The 25,628-nt window shown below is 39.6% G+C and overlaps 5 protein-coding genes across 9 annotated transcripts; 4 read left to right on the forward strand and 1 right to left on the reverse strand.

Annotated features, from left to right (window-relative positions):
* The first annotated feature begins 291 nt into the window (after positions 1–291).
* On the forward strand, positions 292–1,587 carry LOC145914116 (mitochondrial fission process protein 1-like). 3 transcript variants are annotated; one of them, XM_083001895.1, is made up of 5 exons: positions 292–392; positions 553–677; positions 732–825; positions 902–1,043; positions 1,181–1,587. In XM_083001895.1, exons 1-5 carry the CDS (start codon positions 296–298, stop codon positions 1,248–1,250), a joined length of 528 nt encoding a protein of 175 aa, XP_082858021.1. In that variant the 5' UTR covers positions 292–295; the 3' UTR covers positions 1,251–1,587. The 3 variants fall into 3 exon arrangements, with proteins under 3 accessions (XP_082858021.1, XP_082858022.1, XP_082858020.1); XM_083001896.1 differs by having other exon boundaries at positions 735–825; XM_083001894.1 differs by having other exon boundaries at positions 553–825.
* Positions 1,588–2,585: 998 nt separating this feature from the next.
* On the forward strand, positions 2,586–7,509 carry LOC145912956 (tricarboxylate transport protein, mitochondrial-like). Its single transcript, XM_083000428.1, has 10 exons — positions 2,586–2,958; positions 3,032–3,221; positions 3,451–3,552; positions 3,822–3,927; positions 4,339–4,477; positions 4,973–5,057; positions 5,132–5,228; positions 5,618–5,741; positions 5,980–6,053; positions 6,367–7,509. The coding sequence occupies exons 2-10, from the start codon at positions 3,047–3,049 to the stop codon at positions 6,482–6,484; spliced, it is 1,020 nt and encodes a 339-aa protein (XP_082856554.1). The 5' UTR covers positions 2,586–2,958; positions 3,032–3,046; the 3' UTR covers positions 6,485–7,509.
* A 159-nt stretch (positions 7,510–7,668) lies between these two features.
* Positions 7,669–9,898, reverse strand: LOC145913538 (FGFR1 oncogene partner 2 homolog). Of its 2 annotated transcripts, none has more exons than XM_083001245.1 (5): positions 9,649–9,898; positions 9,334–9,475; positions 8,911–9,055; positions 8,763–8,847; positions 7,669–8,558 (listed from the first exon to the last, which is right to left on the reverse strand). In XM_083001245.1, exons 1-5 carry the CDS (start codon positions 9,706–9,708, stop codon positions 8,280–8,282), a joined length of 711 nt encoding a protein of 236 aa, XP_082857371.1. In that variant the 5' UTR covers positions 9,709–9,898; the 3' UTR covers positions 7,669–8,279. The 2 variants fall into 2 exon arrangements, with proteins under 2 accessions (XP_082857371.1, XP_082857370.1); XM_083001244.1 differs by having other exon boundaries at positions 8,739–8,847.
* A 102-nt stretch (positions 9,899–10,000) lies between these two features.
* LOC145913999 (uncharacterized) lies at positions 10,001–11,884 on the forward strand. Its single transcript, XM_083001773.1, has 4 exons — positions 10,001–10,498; positions 11,152–11,298; positions 11,367–11,483; positions 11,644–11,884. Exons 1-4 carry the CDS (start codon positions 10,253–10,255, stop codon positions 11,767–11,769), a joined length of 636 nt encoding a protein of 211 aa, XP_082857899.1. The 5' UTR covers positions 10,001–10,252; the 3' UTR covers positions 11,770–11,884.
* A 6,844-nt stretch (positions 11,885–18,728) lies between these two features.
* LOC145914343 (uncharacterized) lies at positions 18,729–23,403 on the forward strand. 2 transcript variants are annotated; one of them, XM_083002165.1, is made up of 3 exons: positions 18,729–19,392; positions 21,328–21,528; positions 22,463–23,403. In XM_083002165.1, the coding sequence occupies exons 1-3, from the start codon at positions 19,083–19,085 to the stop codon at positions 23,077–23,079; spliced, it is 1,128 nt and encodes a 375-aa protein (XP_082858291.1). In that variant the 5' UTR covers positions 18,729–19,082; the 3' UTR covers positions 23,080–23,403. The 2 variants fall into 2 exon arrangements, with proteins under 2 accessions (XP_082858291.1, XP_082858290.1); XM_083002164.1 differs by having other exon boundaries at positions 19,026–19,392; positions 22,445–23,403.
* Positions 23,404–25,628: the final 2,225 nt, after the last annotated feature.

A 25,628-nucleotide genomic window follows, 5' to 3' on the forward strand; every position in this document is an offset into this window, starting at 1 on the left:
ATGACATTGGGTTATTACATCACAAACGCATCAATAAAGTATGTTGCATTCTAATCGATAAATGAACAAAGACTTTGTGACTACTGGGCAAACATTACGTGGCAAAGACCGCAACTTTATAGGCCCAAAATAAAAATTTTCTATAACCAAAAGCAAGAGATACATTACAGAACAGTCAGGGCAAGTGTAGCAGATTATTCAGGCTAGTAAAGGCGTAAGGTATTGGATGTTTTTGTGAAACAAAGGCAACATATTGTTGAGCTCTTAATTGCATTTTGTTGAAGAATTAGGCAGTATGAATTTGGATAACATTTATATTCAGCAGACTGCTATGAATGAAGCAAACACGAAAGAAAAGGATGTCTTTAGAGATACCCCACTAAGATATCTTGGTAAGTTAAACATTGCTTTACAAGTCCATTGCTTTTAAATTGCAAAAGCTTGTATAAGTTGTATTTTTAATGTTATTGTTCACATTGCATTTTTTTTCTTTGAAATATAAATATTATGAAGCAGTTTCTATAGTTTGAATCTAAACATTGTTGGTAATAGGTTATGCAAATGAGGTTGGAGAAGCATTTCGATCACTGGTGCCGAAAACAATTGTTTATGCATCATATGCTGTGGCAAGTTGTTATGTAGTGGCAGATGCATCATCGAAATCTTACAATTCAATGGTACTTTGTCTTTACTGTACACTCTTCCTTTTTAAAAGTTATTTGTTTTTGAAGAAGGAGAAAGCTACAGGCTGTACAGTGACATCTCCTACTGTCTGTTTTGTAGATGCCCTTGTCTGGCAATCTTTAGCTTCAGTTATTATTCCAGGTTGAACATATAGAAGTTGAAATGTGTTTTTTTGGCCATAATTTAGCTTAAAATAATAATACATTGGTTGTTTAAGGTTTCATGATCAATCGACTTTGTGCTAGCACTTTGTTTGGGCTCCCAAAAGTGCTTCCAAAAGTTCCAATGCAAACACGAAAATGGATATCTACTGTGATAGGTCTAATGGCCATTCCTTTGATTATTCATCCTATAGACAGGTTTGTTTGTTGCCTTTAAGATTATAAAAAGAACATTTCTTCTTGACAAGAATAGTACTTAAATACATACAATACAATGGTCACCTTTTGTTGAATTGCACAAACCAAAATACATCAATGAAAAATTTGTTTTTCAGGGGTGTTGATCTGGCAATGAACAAAACTCTCAGAAATATTTACTTTTCTGACAAGAGAAAAGACAGATGAAAAAATGTTCTTCATTTATTATGTTTTATTTATTTATTGTCGATGTTGTATCTGTCATGTGTCCTGTGTGATGTTTTCTGTAACACATGGTGCAATACCAATTCGTTTTTCAATTCGCAACTGTTCTCACTTCACTGCCCTGCAACAGCGTCGCGCCGGTAACTAGATTTAGTGCCAAAATATCTCGGTTGGATACATTGGCAGGAGTTCTATGAAAACATACCCATCCACCACAAATTGGCACGACCGGGGTGGTCGATATAAAAAATGTGATAATCGAAGGAACAGCATGTTACGAAATGCCATAGATGTTTCGTAATTTTGTTACATAATGAATTTACAGAAAACAGTGGTGTGTCTAGCGTTTGTGTTTACCCTGGTGATGTTGTCATCGTAAAATAAAATTGCTCCTGTGGAACTATTTGCATCAACTGCAATTCCTGAAAGCCCAGCTTTGAAGAAAGAATTAACGAAATTTGGTCCGAAAAATCCCAATCTCGCAACCCTGTTGTCTCACAACGGCTAAAATTATATGCTGTCTATAAAATTCGATCGGTTCATCTCAAACTTTACCGTACAAGATCTTGTCATGTTAAGGCAAAAAGTAAACCCAAAACTTGTTAGAGTTGTTTCGTTAGTCTGCTTTGGTAGCCCCGTGAATATGCTAATTAAACATGTATATTAAAAACTTGCATAATTGTGTCACGCCTGAATACAAATTAACGCTTGATTGCACACACGTAAGTGGGTGTGTAAACAAAAACCTTCATGCGTTGGTTGGAAGGTCAGTCCGGTTCTTGAGCAGAATGACAAATTGTTGGCCATGCGGTAAGATGTTATAATTGTAATGTAAACATTTGCAAACGCGTTGTTTCATTATCATTGCTTTGTTAGTACTACTGCGTTTGACTGTATATATGGTATCGATGCCATTTATGATTTATTCAAACAATTGCTGCAAATGTGCTTGTTTGTTCGTTAGGGTTCATCAATTTTAGGAGGGTGTAAATGTGAAATGGTTTGCAGCAAATGTGAAAAAAAGCTTGGCAAAGTCATAACCCCTGATCCATGGAAGCAAGGAGCCCGCAATACTACTGAAGGAGGCGGCCGTAAACTGAATGAAAACAAAGCATTGACGCAAAAGAAAAACAGATTTAACCCGTACAGTAGTGGGAAATTTGTGAAATGCCGTGTTTGCAAAAGTATCGTCCACCAAATTGGGGCTCATTTTTGCCAGGGCTGTGCTTACAAGAAGGGGATCTGTGCCATGTGTGGGAAAAAAATGGTTGACACTACCAACTACAAACAGTCTTCAGCTTGAGTGAAAGCTGCAAGGAATTCTGCAAGAGAGAGAGAGAGAGAGCAGCTGCTAGGGCATGAACAACACGTCACTGTTTAACTATTCACATACTTGATGTTTTATTTAGGAATAAAGCTGTTCATTACATTTAATTTTTATCAAAAGATGTGAATGTATTTTATGAAAAGGAATGTCAGTATCATGTATGAAATAAGTAGTTTATCTGGTGTGGAGTGCCGCCTAACTATTTCTATGTGTTTATTTTATAACATACAATCATTTTGTTTTGTGTATTGTTTTTAGGTTAACTTTTCTACATGTAAAGTATATATGTGCATGTTTTTAAAGTTGGATTTCATTTCTAATTAACTTTGTATACTTATTGTGGCAAGAACTTTGCAACTGGAGGTATGTATTTGTTTTAGATGATATTGAAACAACTTTGAACAAACTTTGAGTTGCAAATGTTTTTTTCCCTCAGGATTCCAAAATAAATATGTCTGACCGTCAGCCATCACTGTGGAAGTCACTGTCACCGACAGCAAACATTACCTCTTCGTACATCAACACAAGAAATGTACCTTGCCAAACAGCCCTTGTACCACACAGACAAGTTGGAGCTCTTGCTGGAAAAAATCAACCTAAAAATCCAGTAAAAGCAGTACTTGCAGGTGAGCAATTTTTTAATATAATGGAAGTATGTTAGCTGAAAAGTGAATACTTTCACAGTAGGGTGACAAGATTTCACTAAAATACTTCGAAATAAACTTTTTCCAGACTGTTGGAGATCATAAGTTGTTGCACAATGAAAAAGCTGTTTTGCGTTACACATAACATAATTTGATTTATGAGTCCAAAGTGCATGCAGGCATCGTACAAAGATTGCTCTTGTTTATTCAGGAGGAATTGCTGGTGGAATTGAAATATGTATCACATTTCCTACGGAGTATGTGAAAACACAATTGCAACTTGATGAAAGTGTTCAGCCACGTAGATATAAAGGTTAGAACTGAAATCCATCCTAGCTAAAAAACTATATAATCATTTTGTGCAAGTATTTATTATAAATTTATTTTCTGGGGTTGTCACGGAAATGGTAGGTAGATTCATAACATCAATATTCACTACAAAATGGCCTAAATCCAAGTATAACAAATTATGTATTTCGTCAGTTTTGCAAAGACATGCCATGGATGATGATTGATGCTTTTATTTTCAAAGGGAATCTGACCATTAAAATTTGCTGCCTGAAACACCCTTTACTTTTGTAGGTATTGTGGATTGTGTGAAATTAACAGTCAAAGATCATGGTATACTTGGCCTGTACCGCGGACTCAGCTCACTTGTGTATGGCTCAATTCCCAAGGCATCTGTGAGGTAAGATTGGCTGTGATCTATACATGGTTTGTGTCAAAGTGGGTATGGAGAATCAATATTAATTAAGGTCAGAGTCTGAGGGTCCATGTTGCTCGTTCACGCAACCTGTGGGGCTGTCTAAAAGTGACACTGCTTGATATGTCAACATGCAAATCACTTTGATTAGTTTGATAATTGGCTGTTTCTCCAACAAATGTATGTGCTTACTTAAAAATAAAGCTTTTCAACTGACAGTAGGGATTAAGCGGTAAATATATACCATGTTGGCAAAAAAATGTAATTCATTTGGTAGTAATTCAGTCAGTGTATACAAGCATATTTGCACCGATCAAGCCTAGTCATTCTTTAATATTACAATGAAGGGTTTTATAGGTTTATACAACAGAAAATTTGAATCATTTTTTCTTGTAGGTTTGGTACATTTGAATTTCTCTCCAACAAAGTTCGAGATGAAAATGGAAAATTATCATCGACGAATGGACTTTTCTGTGGTCTTGGTGCAGGATTGGCAGAAGCTGTACTAATTGTGTGTCCCATGGAGACTATAAAAGTAAGGTCCTCTTGCATAAAATCCAAGTACTTCGTATGTAGTTTTTTATTACTGGTGTTACTTTCACATTTTGATGTGCATGTTGTATTTTACTTCATCATATTGCTGCATTGGGTAAAATTGATTTTTGTTGCATTTTTAAAGACTAAGTTCCAATTCAATTGTTCAAGGCTTAATTTAAATTTGTAGCTAGTCCTTGAAACAATAAAAAGTCCCCAACAATGTATTCTTTGGCAAAGTACTTTGTAATTCTATCTACCAATCGACAACACCTCTTTTAGAACCAATCAGTTAGCTTTGCTGGAACACATGGATGTAATTTATGCCTTTGTTGTTCACGTGTGATGATTTATTTTAAACATACCAGATAGCAATGGCTTAATATATGCATAGATTTTTCCACTATTCCTACAACATTGCATGATTCCGCAATAGTTTGGCAGTAAGGTTTGACCCCACCAATACTCATGCATTTCTAATATTGAATCATTTTAGGTGAAATTTATTCATGACCAGACTGGTCCCAATCCAAAGTACAAAGGATTCTTCCGTGGTGTCGTGCAAATTGTCAAAGAACAAGGTAAGCAATTATAACCAATGGTATTTGTAGGTTGTTCTTAGTTGAAAAGTAACATCCTATTGTGCTAATTTTAGGTTTCCGTGGAACTTACCAAGGTTTAACTGCAACAATGATGAAGCAAGGTTCAAACCAGGCCATAAGGTTTTATGTCATGACCACGCTGAGAAACTGGTGAGTCTACGACAGTGTTTCTCAACCTGAGGATCAGCACTGGTCCACTTTGATTTTTATGGGTCCCCCAATATATTATTTTCACATTAAATAGATCCTTTTTGGTGCATTCTTGCTGTATTTTTTCCATGTTTTTTGTGGGTTCTTTTTAATACATTTTAACTTAGAGTTTAAAAATCTACTGGCCCTAAAAATCTATTCAAGTAGTTTTGAAACTGATTCTCAAATGCGAAAAGGTTGAGAACCACTTGTCTACAATACAAACATAAAATGTATTTATTCACAAAACTACTCACTAGAAATGTGATATACATACACAATTGTTATCTGTGGTCTCAAGTAATCAAGCCTGACACTGCTATTGTTGACTTATTCAATTGCTTTTCCAGGTACAGAGGTGACGACCCTGGAAAAGAAATTGGTCTCTTGATGACTGGATGTTTCGGTGTAATTGCTGGAGCAGCATCGGTTTTTGGGAACACACCTTTGGATGTTGTTAAGACAAGGATGCAGGTGAATTAATTAATTGACAAATTTTTAATAGTTTTCAGTGTTTATTTTATTTGAACTGCGTCGTTTAACACAGATTTATCACAAATTAAGCTATGTTGTAATAAGAAAACTAGTTGTGTAATGTCTCAAGACACTCACAAACTAACTTTATTGTTTGATAAACTTATTACTACTAAGTGATTTAGTGATCTTAATATACATGGGTTTAAACATTAACACATATTATTGCATGTTGCAGGGTCTGGAATCACACAAATACAAAAACACATGGGATTGTGCCAAGCAAATATGGCAGAAAGAAGGCATTAAAGCGTATGTTGAAACTTAATGTTTTTGTTATTATTACTGTGACAATTGTTTGCAATTATTCTTACACTAAAACATTGTTTTAGTTAAATTCCCCTTTTTATAAACCTCCACTTGTCAAAACACCAAGTTTATGGCATGCCAAATTTATTGGCTATTTGTAACAAACAACTTATTGTAACAAACGTAAAAAAAAAATTCAACACGAGTCACATGCATGTTTAACCTTTGTACATTGCTATCAACTACATTTATAGATATGTATATTTCCAAGCTTTCTGTTGGTTTTCTTGCTGTTAACTTCCTATTATATGTGTAGATTCTACAAAGGTACGATACCACGGTTGGGACGTGTTTGTGCTGATGTGGCAATTGTCTTCATGATATACGAACAAACAGTTGCATTCCTCGACAAAGTATGGCCAGAAAAATCATAAGCATTGACCACTTGCCAAACTTTGCACCAAAATTTTGGATATGCACAATATATGGTGGAAATTTGTGCCAAAAATTACAGGCTTTCAAACTTACCTTTCTCACATTTCTGTGCACCATCTCAAACAAGTGTATATTGTCACACTAAATTACTGCAGTGTTTTGTTTTAGGACTTTGAAATGCCTGGCTTTAATTCAAAGTATTTTAAATTTTTTTGAAACATATTCCATTTGCACTTAGTACTAATGGTCCTGTTTTATGTAAACACAACTTCACTTGTTTTAGAAATGGTTCATCTTATATCACAGCTATAAAGTTGCCTGAAAATATGTTTTAAAACGCTTTGTTGCAGATTTGGTGTTTAATTTGTTAATTTGCCGATGCCTTGCAAGTGCCACCAGCATCTTGCAGTATGCAATTTATTATATGTAGTCTGTAGTTTCCCACATATATCCCTCTTCACAGCTTGGCATGACATATACCGAGAGTATTCCACACTTGGTGTCGCCCATGTGCAAAATGTATGCACTAATAATTGCATGGCTTTATATCGTTAGCATAGTTTTGCTAGTGATTTGTGCAATTGTATTTCAAAATTAAAAGACAACATGATCTTACCTGTATTTAGCTATTTTAAGCAAAGATACTGTAAATCTAATTGAACCATTGAGTTGTGTAACCATGATGTTGATACTCATTATATTGTGATAGTGGAAACAAGATTCTGGCATGTTTCAGTTATGCAGTGATCATTGCCTGGTGAAAATATGTGATTGTATTGCTTTTTGGGAGTTTGTAACAAAACGAAACACTAACACGGGAAATTAAGTTACACAACTGTGGTGATGACTATATGCAAGAAATGCCAATAAATTTTGAGGCTTTATTTTCAATTGAATTGTTTTCAAGCCTTTACAAAGGATAGTGTTGAATTATAATTTAAAAAAAGTTTTCGTGTGTGTTTCGTCGCAATTTTAAGTATCTTTTAAACCTTTGATGCGTTTAAAATAGAACAAAAATCATTTTTAAGTTCTCTAAAAGTATTGTGCCATTTGACCTCTTCTTGCCGACAAACAAGACCATAAGGTCAGAAGCATCATGACACAAACCTAATCCTCAATGTGGATGTTCATGCATGCTTTCTGACCCTGTATATATGGAAAACCTGATGTATGTAAATTTACTATGTTTTATCCAATCCCCATATAACGATATAACGCCAACACATGTACAATAAAAGACAGTAGTTTCAAGTGGGAATAACTGACAGGCACCAAAATGTTATACAGACTTGGAAATGACACAAAACAGAGAACAATTCCATTTCTAACGCAAACTAGACAGTGTAAAAGTGATTGTGCTACATCTATTTGTTTTTGCAGTTTTTTTAAATAGAACCTAACATACCTCACATAAATAGCTGGTCTTCAAAATTTACACGCACAGGTTTTCAATGCTATCCCTTCAATGTGAAATGAGTGTGTGGCAGGTTACAAAAATTGCACTCTTTATAAAACATGAAAACAAAGGAAATAGTAAGCATGGGGATCTATTGAGGTGTTGTAGCTTTTTAACGCTCAAGCAATAACACTTCTTGCAGAGAATAATGCTATCGTGAACAAACAGGAAATTGGACCATCGTGACTCATTCACTTTTGCCAACGATGTTATCCTGTGCAGATTTATCTTGCCCATGGTCACAAAAACAACATACTTGCTTGTTACCAATCTGTTCTTAACTTTCAACTCTATCACATGGAGATAGCCTAAATTCCCTTTTTTGTTTGTGCACTAGGTTAGGTTTCATCATTTGGCTGGTTTGTAGATGTATCTGAACCATGTAAGTCAGTGTTTTCCATAACAGTAGATGAACTGTGATTTGACTCGGCAGTGGCCTCAGAGTCCGCCCATGCCTTCGTTGTGAAATGTGACCCCAAGGATCCGTTGGTGATCATAAGTAAGTCCCTTAATCCACTATTTTCTGCTTCTAAACTTGATATGTATTCGCTGTTGTTGTTGTAGGCCTCATCATCCATGTGAATGGCTTTTTGCATTACCGCAGCCATTTCATATATCTAAAGATTAATAGCATATTGGTTTTAACTTGCTGGAAGTGTATCTACAACCATCATTATGTTTACTTACAGAAAACACAGTTAACACTGATTTTCACTTTGCATGCATTTCTGATACATCAATTGTGAACATTGAGTAACAACAGTAATCAAAACTGAAAGGGAAATCAGACCACTTACTTTCTTATTATGCAAACCACTTACTTTGTCCATAAGCATTTGCGTTTTCACAAGGTCTTGTTTTTCATCATCTGAAAAGGTTGACTTTGATGGAAATACTTGCAGCAGGCTATGATAAGAAAGTAAGCATAAGTATAAAATCACTGTTAAGATCAGCTTGTTGAGGGTTTACTTTTTGTTGTTCATGAACTGAACCATTTGATGTCTGTATTTGGTCATTATCAGCTCAAGAGCATTCTGGTGGTCAGTTAGACTTTGACGAAGTTCGTCATTTTCATCTTGTAAAGATCGTATAGCACAATTTTCTTGTTGTATTCCTGTATAACACAAAATGCTGCTTCAAAAATTACTAAAAGGGAAAATGTCACAGAGACAACAGGAATCACTCTGTTCTCTTTGGTGGTACAGGTGGACCTGTGTTGTGATAAAAGATCGCTCTAACACTTAATGTCTGCCATTCTTTGTAAACAATTTTAGACACCAGGCAAAAAAGGGGTTATAAATTAACACTAAAATATAATTTTCACAATTCAGTAACAAAGTTTCATAAAAAAAACAGCTGGGAAAAGTTTTTCACATAGCACAGTATATTTACCTAACACTAATGTAGACCTTGGCCTATGACCGGCCACTTTGTTTAATTCTTTCAAATTTTCTTGATATGTATTTCTTGCTTCTATGTCTTTCTGCAGAGAAGATGTTTGCTCTGCAAGGGCCTCAGCAGCAGTGTCATGGTCCTTCAAAATGTTTAGAAAAAGAACTTATTGCTTAATGCATTTAAATGCAGATTAACAGCAAACAAAAGGGACCAAACATCAAGTGAAAATAACCCTTTTATGGGCCATCACCTATACCTTTCAGTACCTTGCAAATAATCATCACAGAATACACAAAAGAATTCAAAACTTACTTTTAGGCGACCAACCAGATATTTTGCATCAGCCAACAGGCTTTCAATTGATACGTTCATTACTCTACTTTTAAATCACATTAAAATGAAAATACAAGTGGTAGAACACATACTGGACGATAATATAGGTTGTTGGTATTAACACACGCAGATACACTACATATTGTTTTGTGTGAAAATTGCTTAACTTCCCTGAAAAGAAAACTAAAAGTCTGATAAACTTAACTTTAGACCAGCTCAGTCACTCTTCCTTAACTTTTTATTTTCCAAACGAAAGATAGAAATCAAGCAAACAACTTCACTTGTAAAGGTGAAGGGTCAAAGAATAGAAACTTTATGTCATTGTCAAGAAACACATTGTAAAGTAGCATGTTATCTATTTTACAAAGTTATTTTATTTTAAACTATTATTATTTCTGGGCTGAATGAAAATATATGTGGCCGTTCTTCGTGTAACGTTGTGTGTTGTGTGTACGTCACTTGTGTTTGTGCCAGGACTGCCAGGCAGCACATGCAGTTCTGTTCGAAATAGATCGTAATTGTCGTAGTTTATAGCGTGGCGCTATACAATTTTTTCCAAATTCTGTGAAAACTTTTGGGAGCAATGAGAGGATTTTCCAATTTGCTGGGTATGTCAACACAACTGGGTTGTGGATTGCTGAACAAGTGCAGTAGTATAGCAAACCGGTCATTCGGGACAAGGAGTATTTTAGCAAACCTGACATATCCTACCAACACAAAAACAAATGTCCATGGATATGTATACCCAAAGCTTCAATGCAGTATGTTGCAAAGTTCATTTCCTTCTTCCTGTCAACGAACAAGTCAATTTTCAACAACAACTTGTTTGGTATGATTTGATTTTTTCACCTTGGTTTTATAAGAGCCTTGTTTGGATTTAAAGTAACATATAACATGGAGAGATGCAGACAGGTGTACACACTGTTTGGACCTGTAAGGTCTTGTCAGTGTAGCTGATTTCCACTTTATGGTACCTTTTGGCCAACGTCAATCCATTGGGTACCTAACTGGGTGTCAATCAACAGAGACAAACCACTGTGGAGTGCACTATGGCTGAATGACTGCTTGGCATCTGATAGTGCTACTGGCTTGGGTTCACCCAATTTATATATGTGCAAAAGAGTCATAATAATCATTGAGGGCTACTCACTTTTGACCTGGAAAGTCGCATCAGTGCAGTGATTGACTGTGGCACTGGGCTAACTTTTACACTGGCAGACATACAGATTTTCACTTTGCTATGAAAAATGCTATTACTATGACACAGCTGATTGTGAATCCTGATCCATATATAAGTCTTAGCATAGAAATCTGTGCACACATTACTGGCCAGGTGTTAACAAAGCAACCACCTGTTATTTTGGTACATTAATTTAATGCTTGTTGCTTTACCAAATCGGTATTGTAAAGTAGTTGTTTGTAAATACCTAAAAGACAATTCTGCATGGGTAGCAATCTTTATAACTTTTTTTATGTTTTTAGCAAAAGGTGGTTTGGAAACACCAGATATCTTATACTTACAAAGAGAAGGACAAACGAATGCAAAAGTACGATGGATATTTGACTAAACAAAGAAAGCGCAAATCAAAAATGTTCTCAAGACCACAAATAAAAGGAGTCGTAGTCAAGGTTTGCTGTCATTAACAAATTGATTACATTTTGTGACAATAATTAACTTTTTTTATTTTTTATTGAAGCTGGTTATTAGGAAACCAAGGAAACCAAACAGTGCCAATCGTAAATGTTGCATTGTTCGTTTGAGTAATGGAAAGCAAGTGACAGCCTTCATACCAGGCGAAGGGCATAACCTAATGGTAAGTAAGTGGGAAAAATATTGTGTAGTTTTTGTTTCTTTTTGTTGACCTTACAACTATTTTTAAGATTGTACCGTTGTTCACCTGCTCTTTTGATAAACTTTTGCAATCTACTTTGTACTTAGTTGGTTTTGACTCCTATTGTGTTAAATGTTTGCAGGAGCATAGTGTGGTTTTGATTGAAGGCGGTGGAAGACAAGATTTAACTGGTGTAAATCACTCCGTTATAAGAGGGGCTCGGGACTGCGCACACGTGATAAAATCAAGTCCTCTGTTACTTACTTAGCCCTTGCGGAATTTTACGATGTTTTTTGTGTCCGTTAGGTGTCAGTCTGGCGCCGTACTTTATTTGTTATGTGCTGAATTTTGTGATCAAACAATAAAGCTCAATCGTTCTCATGCCTCCACAATGCGTTGTAATTTGGGCTTGTGTGTATTAGGAGCTGGATTTCGCTTCGTGCGTTTTCATGAACGGAAACAAATGTTGTGAAATTTCAATCAACTTATCCAGACTAAGAGGATAACGACCATGCAACAACTGGTCCATTTCAGTGCTAATTTCGGTGTAAAGATTTTTATTTTGAAGCTGACAAAAACCGCATGTCGATGGAATGTACGCGTATTCAGGAAATACCAGTACATTTTTCGCCATGCCTGCAGGCTTAGCGTGACGTAGCATGTGGTTTTTCAGCCTTATTATTCAAGTGGCAACACAAACATAAGATGGTGCTTTTATGCTTAAAAGTCGTAGTACTAAATTAAAGCATGGTGAAGTGGTTCGGCGGCGTAGTCGGCCGTAATAATCACTATCTCCCGTTGTCCCGCTGGATTGAAACAAACGACTGGCGGTAAAACAAGAAAGCAGCATCCTCTGCGGTTCTGCTTTAACTTTTAATTGAACGTTGGTGCGAGATTTAACCATTAGCCATAGCCGCCCGTTCCACGCTGCGATATCGCCTCGAAATTTGGTGGTTTTTGTCAGTTCCTACTTAGAGATCTTAAAGGCGGGCGAAACATTTTTCTCGCCGTGTTGTTAAGTGGATTTACAACCACGAAAGTAACAATCATCCACGTCTGTGGAGTTCTCCGCTTTCACACAAATTTCCTTGCCCTCTGATGCTGGCTGACAATTTTTGACAGGAATTTGGCGCTTCAGCGAGCGCTAAAGTTTATTTATTTTTAAAAAATTGCTTCCCAACTGCATACAAACCTTACGCTATATTGCAGTTTGTTTCTTACACTAATGAGGAATATTTTTTCTTTGTCAAATAGATGTGCAACAGGTGTTAAATTTGGGTCCAATTACTCCGGGTTAATTGAGAAATGAAACGTCAATAAAACACATTTTTCGCAAGTCCGAACTCAACAGTGCTGGAAGCTCTATTACATGAGGTAAATTGCCAATCAAACCTTGATTATTGCAGGTGCTGTTATTGGACTTCGCCACAGTAGGCCTGGAATAGGCATTTATGGATTTTTTGCGCTTTGACGCAACCTTTTGTGTATAGTGGGCTAAAAACACACCTGTCTGGGTACAACAAAAGGAAAGAATAAATTCGATGTTGTTCTAGCACAAATACCTGTGCCTAAAATGCATGCGTAAACAACACAAGCCAGTTGTTTTCGAAAAATCCCTGTCTGGAATCCGTAATATTTTATATTAGTCGCCCAAAACTCCATTTGAAACATTTATAGGCGCTCCACAACAGGGAATATTAGTTTTTGTCCAAACAGCGAAGAACTGGATAAAGAAGATTGTTGTTTTTCGCGTCACGGTCGTTGGGGATTGTGAAAACGCCCATGACTCATCCAATGTTTACCCATGATTATGACGCAACAAAGAGGTCCTATAGGTCCGATGATCCGCAACCAGTGAATAAATAAACGTCACCTGTAGGGGGTGGGGGTTAAATAAACTAATCCACCAGGTTAAACGAGTACGAACTTGTTTTTTCAGCATTCCTGAGTTGTTTTTCCTTTTTACAGAACATTTTCGTTCGTAGCTTCTGCGAACCCTACCTATCTTTATATAATATACGATGATGTCCAACTTAAAGTTTACTGATTTAAACCTCTTTGACAATTATATGGGACAGAGGCAAGTCGCCAAACGAATCTCTGTTCGATGACATCGGAGGATGTTGTTCTAATAATAATGAATTTATAAATATACATGGGAATGTTGTCGTTGTATGAGATGTTGTTAACGTATTTCTACCTAGTCATGGCTGATGTGACGACAGCTAAATTCCATTGGCGTAGATTGTGTCGCTGCTTCCCTTTGTATATTAGGAAACCAGTTAAATCACCGATAACAGCAGGCGCTGAAAGATGTAATGTTTAAAGACGTCTGCCCGATCGTTATTTATGTGTTTCATGTCTGTTTGCAGTTCGCATAGTTATTTCTTGGAAATGACTGTAGTGAATCCAAATCGTGGGTCAACAGCGCGTCCTGAGAAAATTCAAGTTCCGCGGTGCGTTGTACAAACAACATAGAACTTTCCTACACAAAACATACTGGGTTTGTATTGAGCTAAGACGCTAACGGAACCACACAACTGTGTGCAGTTAAAGTTGTTTGCCGATCTTTGACGTCAGTAAAGCTTTTGTCAGAGGAATCGTCGTTAGCTGTAATCTTGAACCGTTTAATGTTTGAAATGTTACGACATTTACCACTCGTCTGCTGTATTTTTGTTTGAGAACTTGTTTTTTTTCAACTTTGTCAATGCACACAGCAAATGACTTCTCCTTATTGGACTGTTTGGGTGAAATTCTATTATACTTATCTACACTCGCAAGGTTTAAATCACCGTACCATCGTGAATATTCTTTGTAAATTTGTAGGTTCATGCATAAGCAGCCAAATGCACAACTGGTCACAGTGTAGTTTGCAATGTAGTACACGTGTTTTTGACAAGCTCAGATTTAACGATAATGCGATTAACGATGATCCCCGATACAAACGCACAGCAACAATTACAAATGATCCTAATCACTCAACAAAGGAAGTTCCCACAAATTAAAAGTCCCGCACTCCACCCAAAATACTCGTGCTTCGGTCAAACATGTTCATCTTTTCGAAGGTGCGATTATTATTACGCGACTGCTACGTCACAAAGCCCTGTCCTCGTGACCCGACATAAGTGGTGAGCAATTAACGGTCAGCGTATGTCGTTTTCATGTTGAAACAAGACACGCTTTTAATCCGATATTTAGCTCCTGGTGGGGGGTTTCCGAAAGATAAGTCGTTTTTTTTGACCTGGCGGTCGTGAGCCTTCGACCTCGTCTTTCTACAGAACTGTGTTTATCGAATGGCTGTCGTGTCTTTTTGTGTCCATACTGCCGGCGGTTAGAGTGTATAACTGTGGCAAATGTAACCTGACAAATGCTTCAGATAACAATTTAAAGTAACGTAAAAATACGTGTACTGATCATGTTGTACTACAAATCGACTAAATAAGTCACACTAAAGCTTCGTTCTTTTAAATAAAACCACATTTGCAAATAAATTTCAAATTATTGCTTACCGTTAACCCAGTTTATCCTATAACGGGATAAATAAAGTAGTAGAGATTATTTTGTATTTTAACAACTACAAGCTTTGGGTTCATGAGTGGGTCATGTTTTGTACGATGGCAGAACAGCTTCGTTTGCTACATTATTTATGCGAACACGGCGCACTAATTGGCGAGTCATGTTTCGATTACACATGGCCACCCATTACTCCACTACTTATATTCTCCACTGCTGTGGGTCGGCAGTTATTTCACCAATGCCGTTAATGGTTAATGGATAATGTGTGCTTGGCACATATGCAAAGCTGAGAACATGAACGAGATTTGGCGCCAGGCCAACTTGAGCTCTAATCCCAGTATGGTAAAAAATTCGAATCAGTATGTACCTGATCAATGCGCCCAATCACCGCAACTTTGCCATCTTCGTGTTCGATGCAATTGATTTGTAACTGTGCCGGATTGCGATCACATTACAAGAATTGAATATGTACAGTATTACCAAAAAGGTACAACATCTACTGTACATAATTCAATTCAATTTTGACATGCTTTTGTGCGCAAATATTTATGGTATTTTACATACCAACTACATTCAGGAGTTATGTATTTTTGCAGTGTGCATCAAAACTTCCGTGGGCTGGAATAAAAGGTCGTTGTTTGTCAACTCTCATGGATTTCTCAAGGAATTTTAGGTAAACAAACGTGTTTTTACTTCATACACGTATTTGGTAGAATATTCAGATTTTTTTCTGCCGCAAATATTCTCCCTGCTATTCAACACAACAACTAAGTTGACTCCATATCCAGTAACACTCCCGGCGTAATACAAGTTAGGTATGTTATGTCATCGTCATGAGACGCTGATCAGCTTGTTTGCTAAACCCCCGTGTAAGGTTATATCATACTCGTACGCGCATTCACCATTTACCCTCCTTGGCGACCTTTTTTGTTTCGCCTTCGTCGGACTTGATTACACAACCGCATGGAACGGTTGGAGGATGAAATATACGTCATGTACTGCGCGAAAATATGTAGATCAGTCATTTTCGATCTCGCCTGGATTGAGGACATCTGAAGATTTAAATGCGGTTCTTGTGATATCTGCTTATCATTTAATCCGCGACTTCCAGACTAATCGATCATATTTTGTAATGGATGAAAGTCTAATGTTTATTAAACACCCATGTTGTCAAACATTTACTCGAAAATCGATAGAATGTCATACTATCAAGGTAAGGGGAATCTACATTCAACCTACTCTGTGCATTTTCAGACACGTTTTGATGTGTCAATTGTTTTTGTAGTTTTCTTGTCAATGAAAACAACGCTTCCCAACGCGTACAAAGTTACGTTTACATCGACCAATTACGGCAGCGAGTTGTTCGTTCCATTGTGGTGACTACGGGGCCGTTTCAATTCGATGCCAAATCCTTTGTTGTCATTTTCATTACGCGCCTAAATACATAGCTCCGTTCTAAGGCGGAATTATAAAGAAGCGACAGGCTGAGAGGAAATAACAGAGCACTAAATCGCGCCACTTCCATTGTTGCGCGCCAACTAAAAGAGCCCCGTTGGGAAGGAGCTTGCCGGTTTGATGTAAAAAGACACCTCCCGTTTCCAAATAACAAACGAGGCCGGTTACCAGATGTCCCATCATTTGTCACGTGACCCGCTCGTTTGAGGCGTCACAGCAGATCACGAGACTGAATTTAGCCTCGAGCGCCACGTTGCTCGCCGTGACGTAGTGTAATTTGTTGGCGCCTTTTTTCGTCGTGGAAGTGTGCCAGCCGGCCCGAAACCACATGGCGTGATCAACGGAGTGAAAAAGGCGATCTGGGGGAAGTAAACAAAGGTGTGTGAGTCAAACACAGGACGTGGCATGTGGTACTAGTAGTGTGTCATGTTATTGTTATTCACAGCGCACAGTCGACCTTGTCTGAATGTAAAGTAAGTCTGTATCGCATCTACAAGCTCAACTATATTGCAGGTGATCCTAGCCAACAATACTGACACGACGTTCCCTTTTAAGTAGCAAAGCGATGTTTAAGTCGCTTTTGTGTTCAAGTAGCATCCCTGCTTTCGTGAAAAAAATCTCTGTCATGCTGTATTCTGTTTATTATCTCCAAGAAATGTGTTTAACTCGTGTCAAAACAACGTATACGTCTATTATAGACAAACACTGCTGTTATGGTATGGCACCTGCCGGTATGACTTAGCTAATCGACAACCCTGGCTGGTAATCAGGTGCACGACAAGTCAAAACGTCACAAGCCCTTCCCTAATCGGATCGTCGGGTAACTAAATTACATGTGATGGGCCGACGGGAAATAGAAAGTTTGCTTTAAGCGCCGCCAAGAGCACTTGGCAACCGCTGGCATCTGGGAATTGGACGTCTGGCTCGTAGACTCGACTTTCCTCCATGGAGTTTGAAGTACCCCAAGTGGTATGAAAAATGTATTAGAATTCCAAACGGCATTGCATCATTGTGATCATGTGACTGTCAGTTCCTCTTATGCTGCATACGCTGGCTGCGGATGCTTCGTGCTCATTAATATTTTATCGCACTGGAAATTGTGTAACCGTACACCAGTCCAACCGTCGGTAAGGCGTGTTCCCGTGTTAGAAGGGGTTTGCAGGCTTGACTGGTAAATCTAACATGGCTCTTGGTGCGTCCTGTCACTGTACCACGTTTTTTGTTCATACAATAATGGCACAGTCCAGTTAAATTATAGCCCACCAACTGTATTTGTGCTTTGTGTTACATTATAGGCAAGGTAACTCACACAAAAAGGATATAATGCTGGCACACCACAACGGAAACAACACTATAAGTTAACCATATATGGTAGCACATAAGTCTTTACTGGTTGTAATACTATATTGCCTTATAGGCCATGTTAGCTGTGTCATAAAATTTTGCCACAATTCTCCTTTGTGCGCCCACAAAGCTCGTTAAGTCTTGATGATTAAAGCACAGGAATTCACTGATTCAACAAAGTTATTGCGTCATCTGTTGTAAAGAACAAAAAACTTTCCGTTCACAGACCTGATCTTATGTTTTATTGCTTACAAATACCAACGATTTGTGACTTGGCCTATATCTATATTTAGATATAAGTCCAACAAAGGCCGTGGAGGCCTAATATGAATTATTAATTGCCAGTGCTCTTGTATTGCAGCCTGTGGCGGTTGTTCAATGGCAGCGGGAAAAAAACGAAGCGCCATAACAAAGTTGCGCAAGAGGATGAAAGATTCACGCCACTCTAAACCGCGCCGCGTTTCAAACCTTAAACAACGCGAGCATGCACACACACGTCCTTTTGTGACGCTCATTCAGCAGAGCGGATCGATGGGAGGTCTCGTGGGTACAGAGCACTCCGTCGAGCGCCCGACCGTAAACAGACAAAGAGAGAAAGAGCGCTTCAGCTTTGTGACGTAATTCGGCGTTCGTTTTTGCTGGGAGATTAGGCGGGTCGATAGATCAATAGAGCGGAGTGCCCTTCGAGCCGCTCGGTCGAAAATAGGGAAGTAGAGGGCGTAGATTGCCAAACGTTCGTTCTTCTATCAATAGAAATGGCGCGAAGGTCGTTAAGAGAAAAAGGGGCAGCATGGAAAATTGAAAGGAAAAAAGATTCACAGCAGGCAGTTTGTTGCTCCTTAACTGCCTTGGGTGGTAGGTACGCCTCGTGGTCATTCTAATGTGCTCGGGCAAAGCGAATCAATCTTTGTTTTTACAAATAAATAGGATTGCACAGCTGCTTGACTATTTACAAGTCAGCATACAATCGTGATTGTGTGGCGACAATGCATTTGTCGAGTTTAAGGGTTGTCAAATCAATGGCTGGACTAATAATTGGCAACAGTCACAATTAGTCAGAAGGTTCGGGGGCAATGTTAGCGCCTTTCTTGGTGCAAACTGAACAGTTTAGTTATGTATTACTGTTGGTATTAATAGCACTGTGGCACTTGTAGTAGTGGTAGCTTGAAGGTGTTGGTCTTTTTTGACCACAAGATTAATTGCTTATCTCAGACTTTTTATTTCTCTTTTAGAGACTGATATTCTTGTTCATATATATTATACAAAATGCTGTTGGACATGGATGCCGAGCTTCAGCATCTAATCAGCATTTCAATAGACAAAATGACGTCGGGCGCCGGTGGCCATGGTTTGGCCGGGCGCAGCGACCGAAAATCCCGCGGCATGGACCTTCGCAAAGCCCTTCTGGTGGCACATGTTCTACAGGAAGTTCGATGTGCATACCTAGAAGACGACTACACGATCGTAGCGAATACAATATCTGACATGCGATCAAATAGTTTTAAACGGGAGTACGAAGACCGCCGAACTTTTGACGAATCCACTGTGAAAGATATCAACGAAAGACGAAATTCTGGTAAATAATAGAAAATAGAATATACGTGGCTTATCAGTATTCGATTCGAACACAGCATGTAGTGCAGCCAATTGCAGAACTTTACATGTTGTTGTTGGCATTTTGAAAAATAGCACAAGAGCGGTGAAAACGTGCATTGGCGATTAGCCACAGAATGTCGCAATTTGTCTGGGATCCAGTAAAAATTAATACTGTGGCGGCAAATGATAATTCGCCAAAATTTTGCTGCCGAAAATAGTCAATTCGTGACCGCCTTAGTGGCAGATCGCGGCGCTACTATGTTTTGCATGCGTGATTATTCATGCACGCTTGCATAGACACTCATGCACTCATAGTGCGCAAGATGATGTAATATCCTGCCAACATTAGAGGAAGTGGCAGGAAGGCCCAATGATATCTCCCCGTCCTCCATTCGAATTTCACACGCTTCTCTGGCTGCGCCTTAGTCCAAATATAGCGTAGGCGTGATGACTTCTGATAGCTAAATTGGAGCTTCCGCGTTTGCGTTTGTTTCTGCTTCGTGCTGAAATGTCTATTAGGCGTACTCCCGCGTGCAAATTATTGCAGTGCCTTAATATCATTTAACGTGCTTAGGGATTTAAAATTAAATCAGTACATGCCATTACCACTGTTGTATCTATTTACCAGTGCAATTTTAATGTAGGTTGGTTTGCTTGAATGAAACTTAAAATCGGCCCATGTGTGGTACGTGACTACAGCCCTGCCGCCGATGACAAGCATACTTGTCCCACGGTCAGAGAACTGAAACGGCTGATATTGTTTCCCCATACCAATTGACCTTTCCGCTTTTTGCACCGACTGCGCCCAATTCCAATGAAACACGCAGGCATTTCCCGGTAATTCACGGTTCAAAAAGCGCGTCGGCCTGGCAAGTTTTCGTTCGCTTTTCAAGAAATCTAAGCCTGTTCTATTTTTGTTTCCCCCCGTCGTTTTGAGCACGGAACAGTGCGTGCACCCAAGCGAGGATAAACAGTACAGGGGCTGTGAAGGGATTAAAGTAAGACCTCTCTCTTAGTATTCTCACCTCTGCGGGCAGTTGAAATCTTAGCTAAAAAAAGGACAGTCACTGGGAGTTGTCTGTAAAAATTGTACGTAGATACGGTCGGTGAATATGTACGGCGTGTTTGCGTGCGATGGGGCCCCAATGTTACTCGCTATTTGCCCGACTTAGCAATTTTGTCGATTGTAAACACGCATTTGCGTTGGCTTTTCCGCGAAGGATGTTGCATTGTTCGATCGCATTTACCACGCCGCTGATAATGGAATCGTCCGAACTGAATCCCATAAAAGAACGTGGAGTCATTAGTTGGTCTGACCGATCGCGCTTCCCACAGGGAGCAATTAACCGTAAACCCCTCGGAGATTAATTGAAAAACGCGGGTGTCAGCGGTCGTTTGCCGCAATAAAGCGTCTTTGTTTATTGTCAGCTTCTAAAGTGCTCTGCGTAAAACGCCCGTCAGCGACGTTGCTTGCAGCCGGGTAGCAGATGCCCAGCGCGTCGCTGACCAAACGTCATCATTGTAAACAAACGCTAACTCAGAAACATAGATCTGGCGGCTATCGGTTAACTCCAATCACACGTAACCAGAACTCTATCCGCGTTGTGGTGAGGCAGGAACGAAGAAATTTGATCGATGTTGTGTGTGTAATCTGATACCAGAAGTCTGGTGTTCCCAAGCTTGGTGTGTTTCTCCCGCCCTTTGTAACCGCTTTCGTGACAACTACAAGCGTCCTCTGTGCTTTTGCACAGCGCAGGCATTTGACTACCGGGTTTTCTGTCACCACACAAAAGGATCACACCGCTATGAGGTTACGGCAGCGCTCAGTCGTCAGTCTTGTGTTGGTTGTTAGCAGGTCATGACTCCGTAACAAAACTCAGGGCATTTAAATGACATTTCCTTTTTTGCTCGGCAGAATCCAAGACCTACCTCGAGGAAACAGAAGACGAGAATGCCTACGGGACCTCGACCGCCTCCTCCACTGTCCTGCAGTCTTGCGTGACCAACGCGGACGTAACAGTTTCGCGCATTTCACAAGTTACTCGCCCCGTGTCCGTATCGGTCAACACCGCCCACGTCATGTCGTTCCAGCGGCTAGCCGACCCATTGGAGAAAGGTGCGTTACCATTCTGTTATTGTGCTTGTTACCGTAGGCTCCCGCATTGCTGTCCAGTCGGCCGTAACCCACGAATTCTTTTTTACTCGGGTTTACAAAAGCGCGATTTGACACGAAACCAGCGGTTGTTCGTAAATCTAGCTTAGTGCATGCTCCACTGAGGCGTAAAATTGCCTGGTTATTTCGTCTCTGTAGCTTTTTAAAGCGCACTGCGGGGTTTCCGAAGTATGTTTCTTCTGCTCTGCGCAGAGGCCCAAAACGTTTGCACGCAGTTGTTTGCGACAACATTCCGCCAAAACTAGCGGATGTTTTCGAGCATATCTTCGTCATCAGCGCCCGCTGTGATTTATGCTCAATTCGCAACCGCTCGATAAGTTGCAACGCTAAATCCTGCAAACAGGGTCGACAGCCGATGATGCAATAACTCTAGCAGAGGTCGAGCGGTAGCGGCATGTGTTTGTGATCTGTTGTAAAACGGTGGTAAACATTTGGCGCGCTGGTTTTACGGAGCGCATTACGCAATAAAATATTAATCCGACCCCACAGGGTGCTGTTAATGTGTAACCAAACTACAACTGCCTCTGTGAACCGAAAACTTGTATCACCGCGTGAAAACAAACATCACTAAGTGTTGCTCTGTTGAAACAGGCTTGGCTAAAAACAGCTTGTGGAGGACTTTGTATTCGGCATATTTGCTGGCATTGTGCCGGTCGACGTGCGTCACCAAGCAAAATGCTACTGCCAGTAATAATGTCGTTCGTTGGCCCGCGCTTAAACCAGGAAGTCTCGATCATGAAGCGTTTCCCACGCAACTGCACACATCAACAATTCACCGCGACTTGCCACGCTTTGCATTGCGGGGATTTCCGAAACTTGTTGCTTCCTGTTTGTTGAATGATCGCCTTTTTTTGCACAGGCGCAGTTTCGGCACAAGACGATGACGTTGAAGACGACGACGCAGCACCTATTGTTTGCGAGGAGTTAGAACTCTCACACTGCTGCGAGATTGAATCCACATCGTGTGATGACGACTACGAGTCACATGACCACGAGAGTGGGCCGAGTGCGGTAAACAGGAAACTTAGGGAGGACGGAAGACCGTCGACGACCAGTGACTCTTCTAATACAATAGAACAGTCACCCGCTGTCGTTAGCGTCATACAACGCACAACAAGTTGTCCCTTGCCAAAGAAAAAACGTCCGCTTCCTAAAGAGTTCTTGGATTATCCCCCGTCTCCTAGGAAAACTCCTAAAATCGAATGCGCGTCGCTACTGCGCATGCGCAACGACTGTACGACGACCACGTCGGCTTGCGCCAGCACTGTGACAATGGTAAGCAGGACATCTACGTCAATTTCGACCGTTTATTCGACGATCGGGACGACGCAGTCGTTAATCAGCACGCCAGGGAACAAGTACGAACCCGGACCAAAAGTGGTGGTACAAATGACGCAGTCATGTGACTCGTATCTACCAATCACGTGTACGCAGCTGGGAAGGAGGCTTAGCGACATCAGCAACTTTACCCTGACGCATAGCGCCTTGGCGTAACGAGGACGTCAGCTGTCAACCCTTTGTTTGTCGTTTCGTGTTGTGCTTTTAAAGTTCACGGTTTTCTTTTGCACAATCAGTTTGTTCTTTCGTACTGTGTGCTCGTCATGCTCGAGTGACGAGCGCGATTTTTCTTGCTAGGGGAAGTGCAATTTTAGCAGTTCTTTTATGTTCACTTTTGCGTTCGTTCGTTCGATCGTTCGATCGTTTTTTTTTTCTTTACTTTCCGTTTTTTTTTGACGTTCACGTGCTCGCCGCTCAGCGATGAGCTCTTGAAAGTGTTGACCTGTGTATTTTTGACGTTAACAAGGTTTGCCCGAGACACCCTAACAGCTGTTGATTGGCACTCATTAGACAGGGGAGGTGGCAGTTTTGTGATGAGAGAAGTCTGGCATTAATTTAAATAAAAGCGATGGTCTGAGGTAGGTCACACATTGATTAACACCAGACCAAAATTGGCCTTTTCGCGTTCGTTTTATAAATACGGACCTACGCGAAAGTGTTATTTATAAACTACTCGCCCGCTTGCGAACAAATATTTAAATACACGGCTATCTTTAACATTCATAGACGCCGGAAATTTTGAGCATGTGTGTCAGTCTGAAAGCGTCCCCGCATTTTGTTAACATCAAACCTGTTTCACCACACGTTTATCAGCACGCCTGCAAGGGAAAGGCAGATAACAATCTCTAACTCCGCATATCAGATTAAACACGCCAACGAGGCAGGGGTGACCTGTTGGAGATGACGGAGATAATGACGTCACTTGATGGACACGTGATGTATTGGTAAGATTCTACTTACTTCTGCTTAAGAGCTTGTTTCAAGACAAGTACTGGGCGGGGTTAGCTGCAGACAAGGTCGGCTTAAGTAATAAAGTGGTAGTGAAACATAGCCGACATTTTTGAGCCACAACCACCAATTCATCGTTGTGAAATTTTCAAACTACTCGACAATGGTCAAGTAACATGAATTACTGACATACTTCCATGAGAGTCAGTGGGAGAAGTTTTCACAAAGAAAATTACCGTGTTGTCGAAAATGTTATAGCAGTTACTACAACTAGATTTGCCTTTGCTGTTGGCACTTGCTTTCTTGACCGAATAGCAAGGAAATGTTGCTTGTTGCGCTGTAAGACCAATGAGTTTGGCGGAAGAAAAACTTTCTGACATACTAATCAAGTTGTTTCAACTTGTTGAGCCATATTACGTTCAGTCAGTCCGACAAACGTTCGCATAGTTAGTCGCGGGAACCAAATTATGTCCTGCTTGGCCTTTAACAACTTGCCCCAATAACCTTGCTAATTGAAAATGTCAATCAAAGTTTTGCCCTTATAACCATTCTAACTTCCTTGTCAGAGTCTAATTGCCATTTAGCGGGATGGAGACGTACGCGTAATAGCTATACGAAGCAATTATTAATAGGAACCACACAGGTGTGATGGAAAATTAACGTAAGTGTGGGAATGTGTATCTTCCGACAAGGGCAGTAGCAAGTTCAAAGTAATTACAACAACACGCCCAAGGATACGATGACTAACTGAAAACCATTGACGAATTGTCCGACGCGGCACAATTATCCAGAATATTGCCGTGATACTTATAATCAAACTCCTTGACCTGATTGTAATCGGCTAAACGTGATGTAGCCCCAGGCTGCGACATCCGCCTCGCCAAAACATCAACTATCTTCGCAGACTCTTCTCCAGGTAGCATTAAAATTCCAACCACATTGCCGATCAACAGTTTTAATTGGATTTCGCATATTTGTATTTGCTTGAGCTGTAAGCGCTTCACTACAGCGTAATGTTAAGATACAAACATCTCTCAAAAGCCTTATTTGCATATTTACGGCCTGAATTAGACTGCCAGCAACTAGAAAGTTTTGTTGGGATAATCCTCTGCTCTGGATTAACTCTCTCTCGTTCGACTGAGAAGACTTTGAAAACGTTTTCTCACATCAGGATTATTTTTTTGTAAACAGAATATGTTTATAAATTTTGCTGTTGATACTGAACCCGTTTTGCCCTTCAAGCAGTGTAAGAGTATCCATATGATTTGATGGGCAAATTTGAATTCATGTGTTTAGCGTTTTTGGCATCACTTGTTGTATCCAGGGTTCATTATGTTAGGGCGATATTTATTGACAGTGCAACACAAATCGTATAGCAGGAACTCCTTTCCAAGAATAATAATCTTTTTAAAGAAAACAACCCATACATATTTCATTGCTTTCATTGCCAACCGAAATTAAGTTCGTATCTGCTGCTCTATATCAGGAATAGCAAGTTTTAAATACAGACAACCACACAGGGACACAGGTACAAATATAGTTTTCCGGGTATAAGTACATAGTGATTGACGCAAACAGCTGCCTATATTTGTTCGGTTTCTTCTTTGTGTAATTTCTACGTAGTCAGCTGGTTGACAAAAGAGATTCAATTTAAATGGAATTTCGCTTTTAATCTTTTTGCTTAATATTGTTAGTGAAAAGCACCTACACCTTACAATGACAAGCTGCTGTCAGTGACGTATAACAATCGTATTTAA

The sequence above is a fragment of the Ascidia mentula genome, chromosome 9 (genome assembly GCF_947561715.1).
Source record: "Ascidia mentula chromosome 9, kaAscMent1.1, whole genome shotgun sequence".
Classification (NCBI taxonomy): Eukaryota; Metazoa; Chordata; class Ascidiacea; order Phlebobranchia; family Ascidiidae; genus Ascidia; species Ascidia mentula.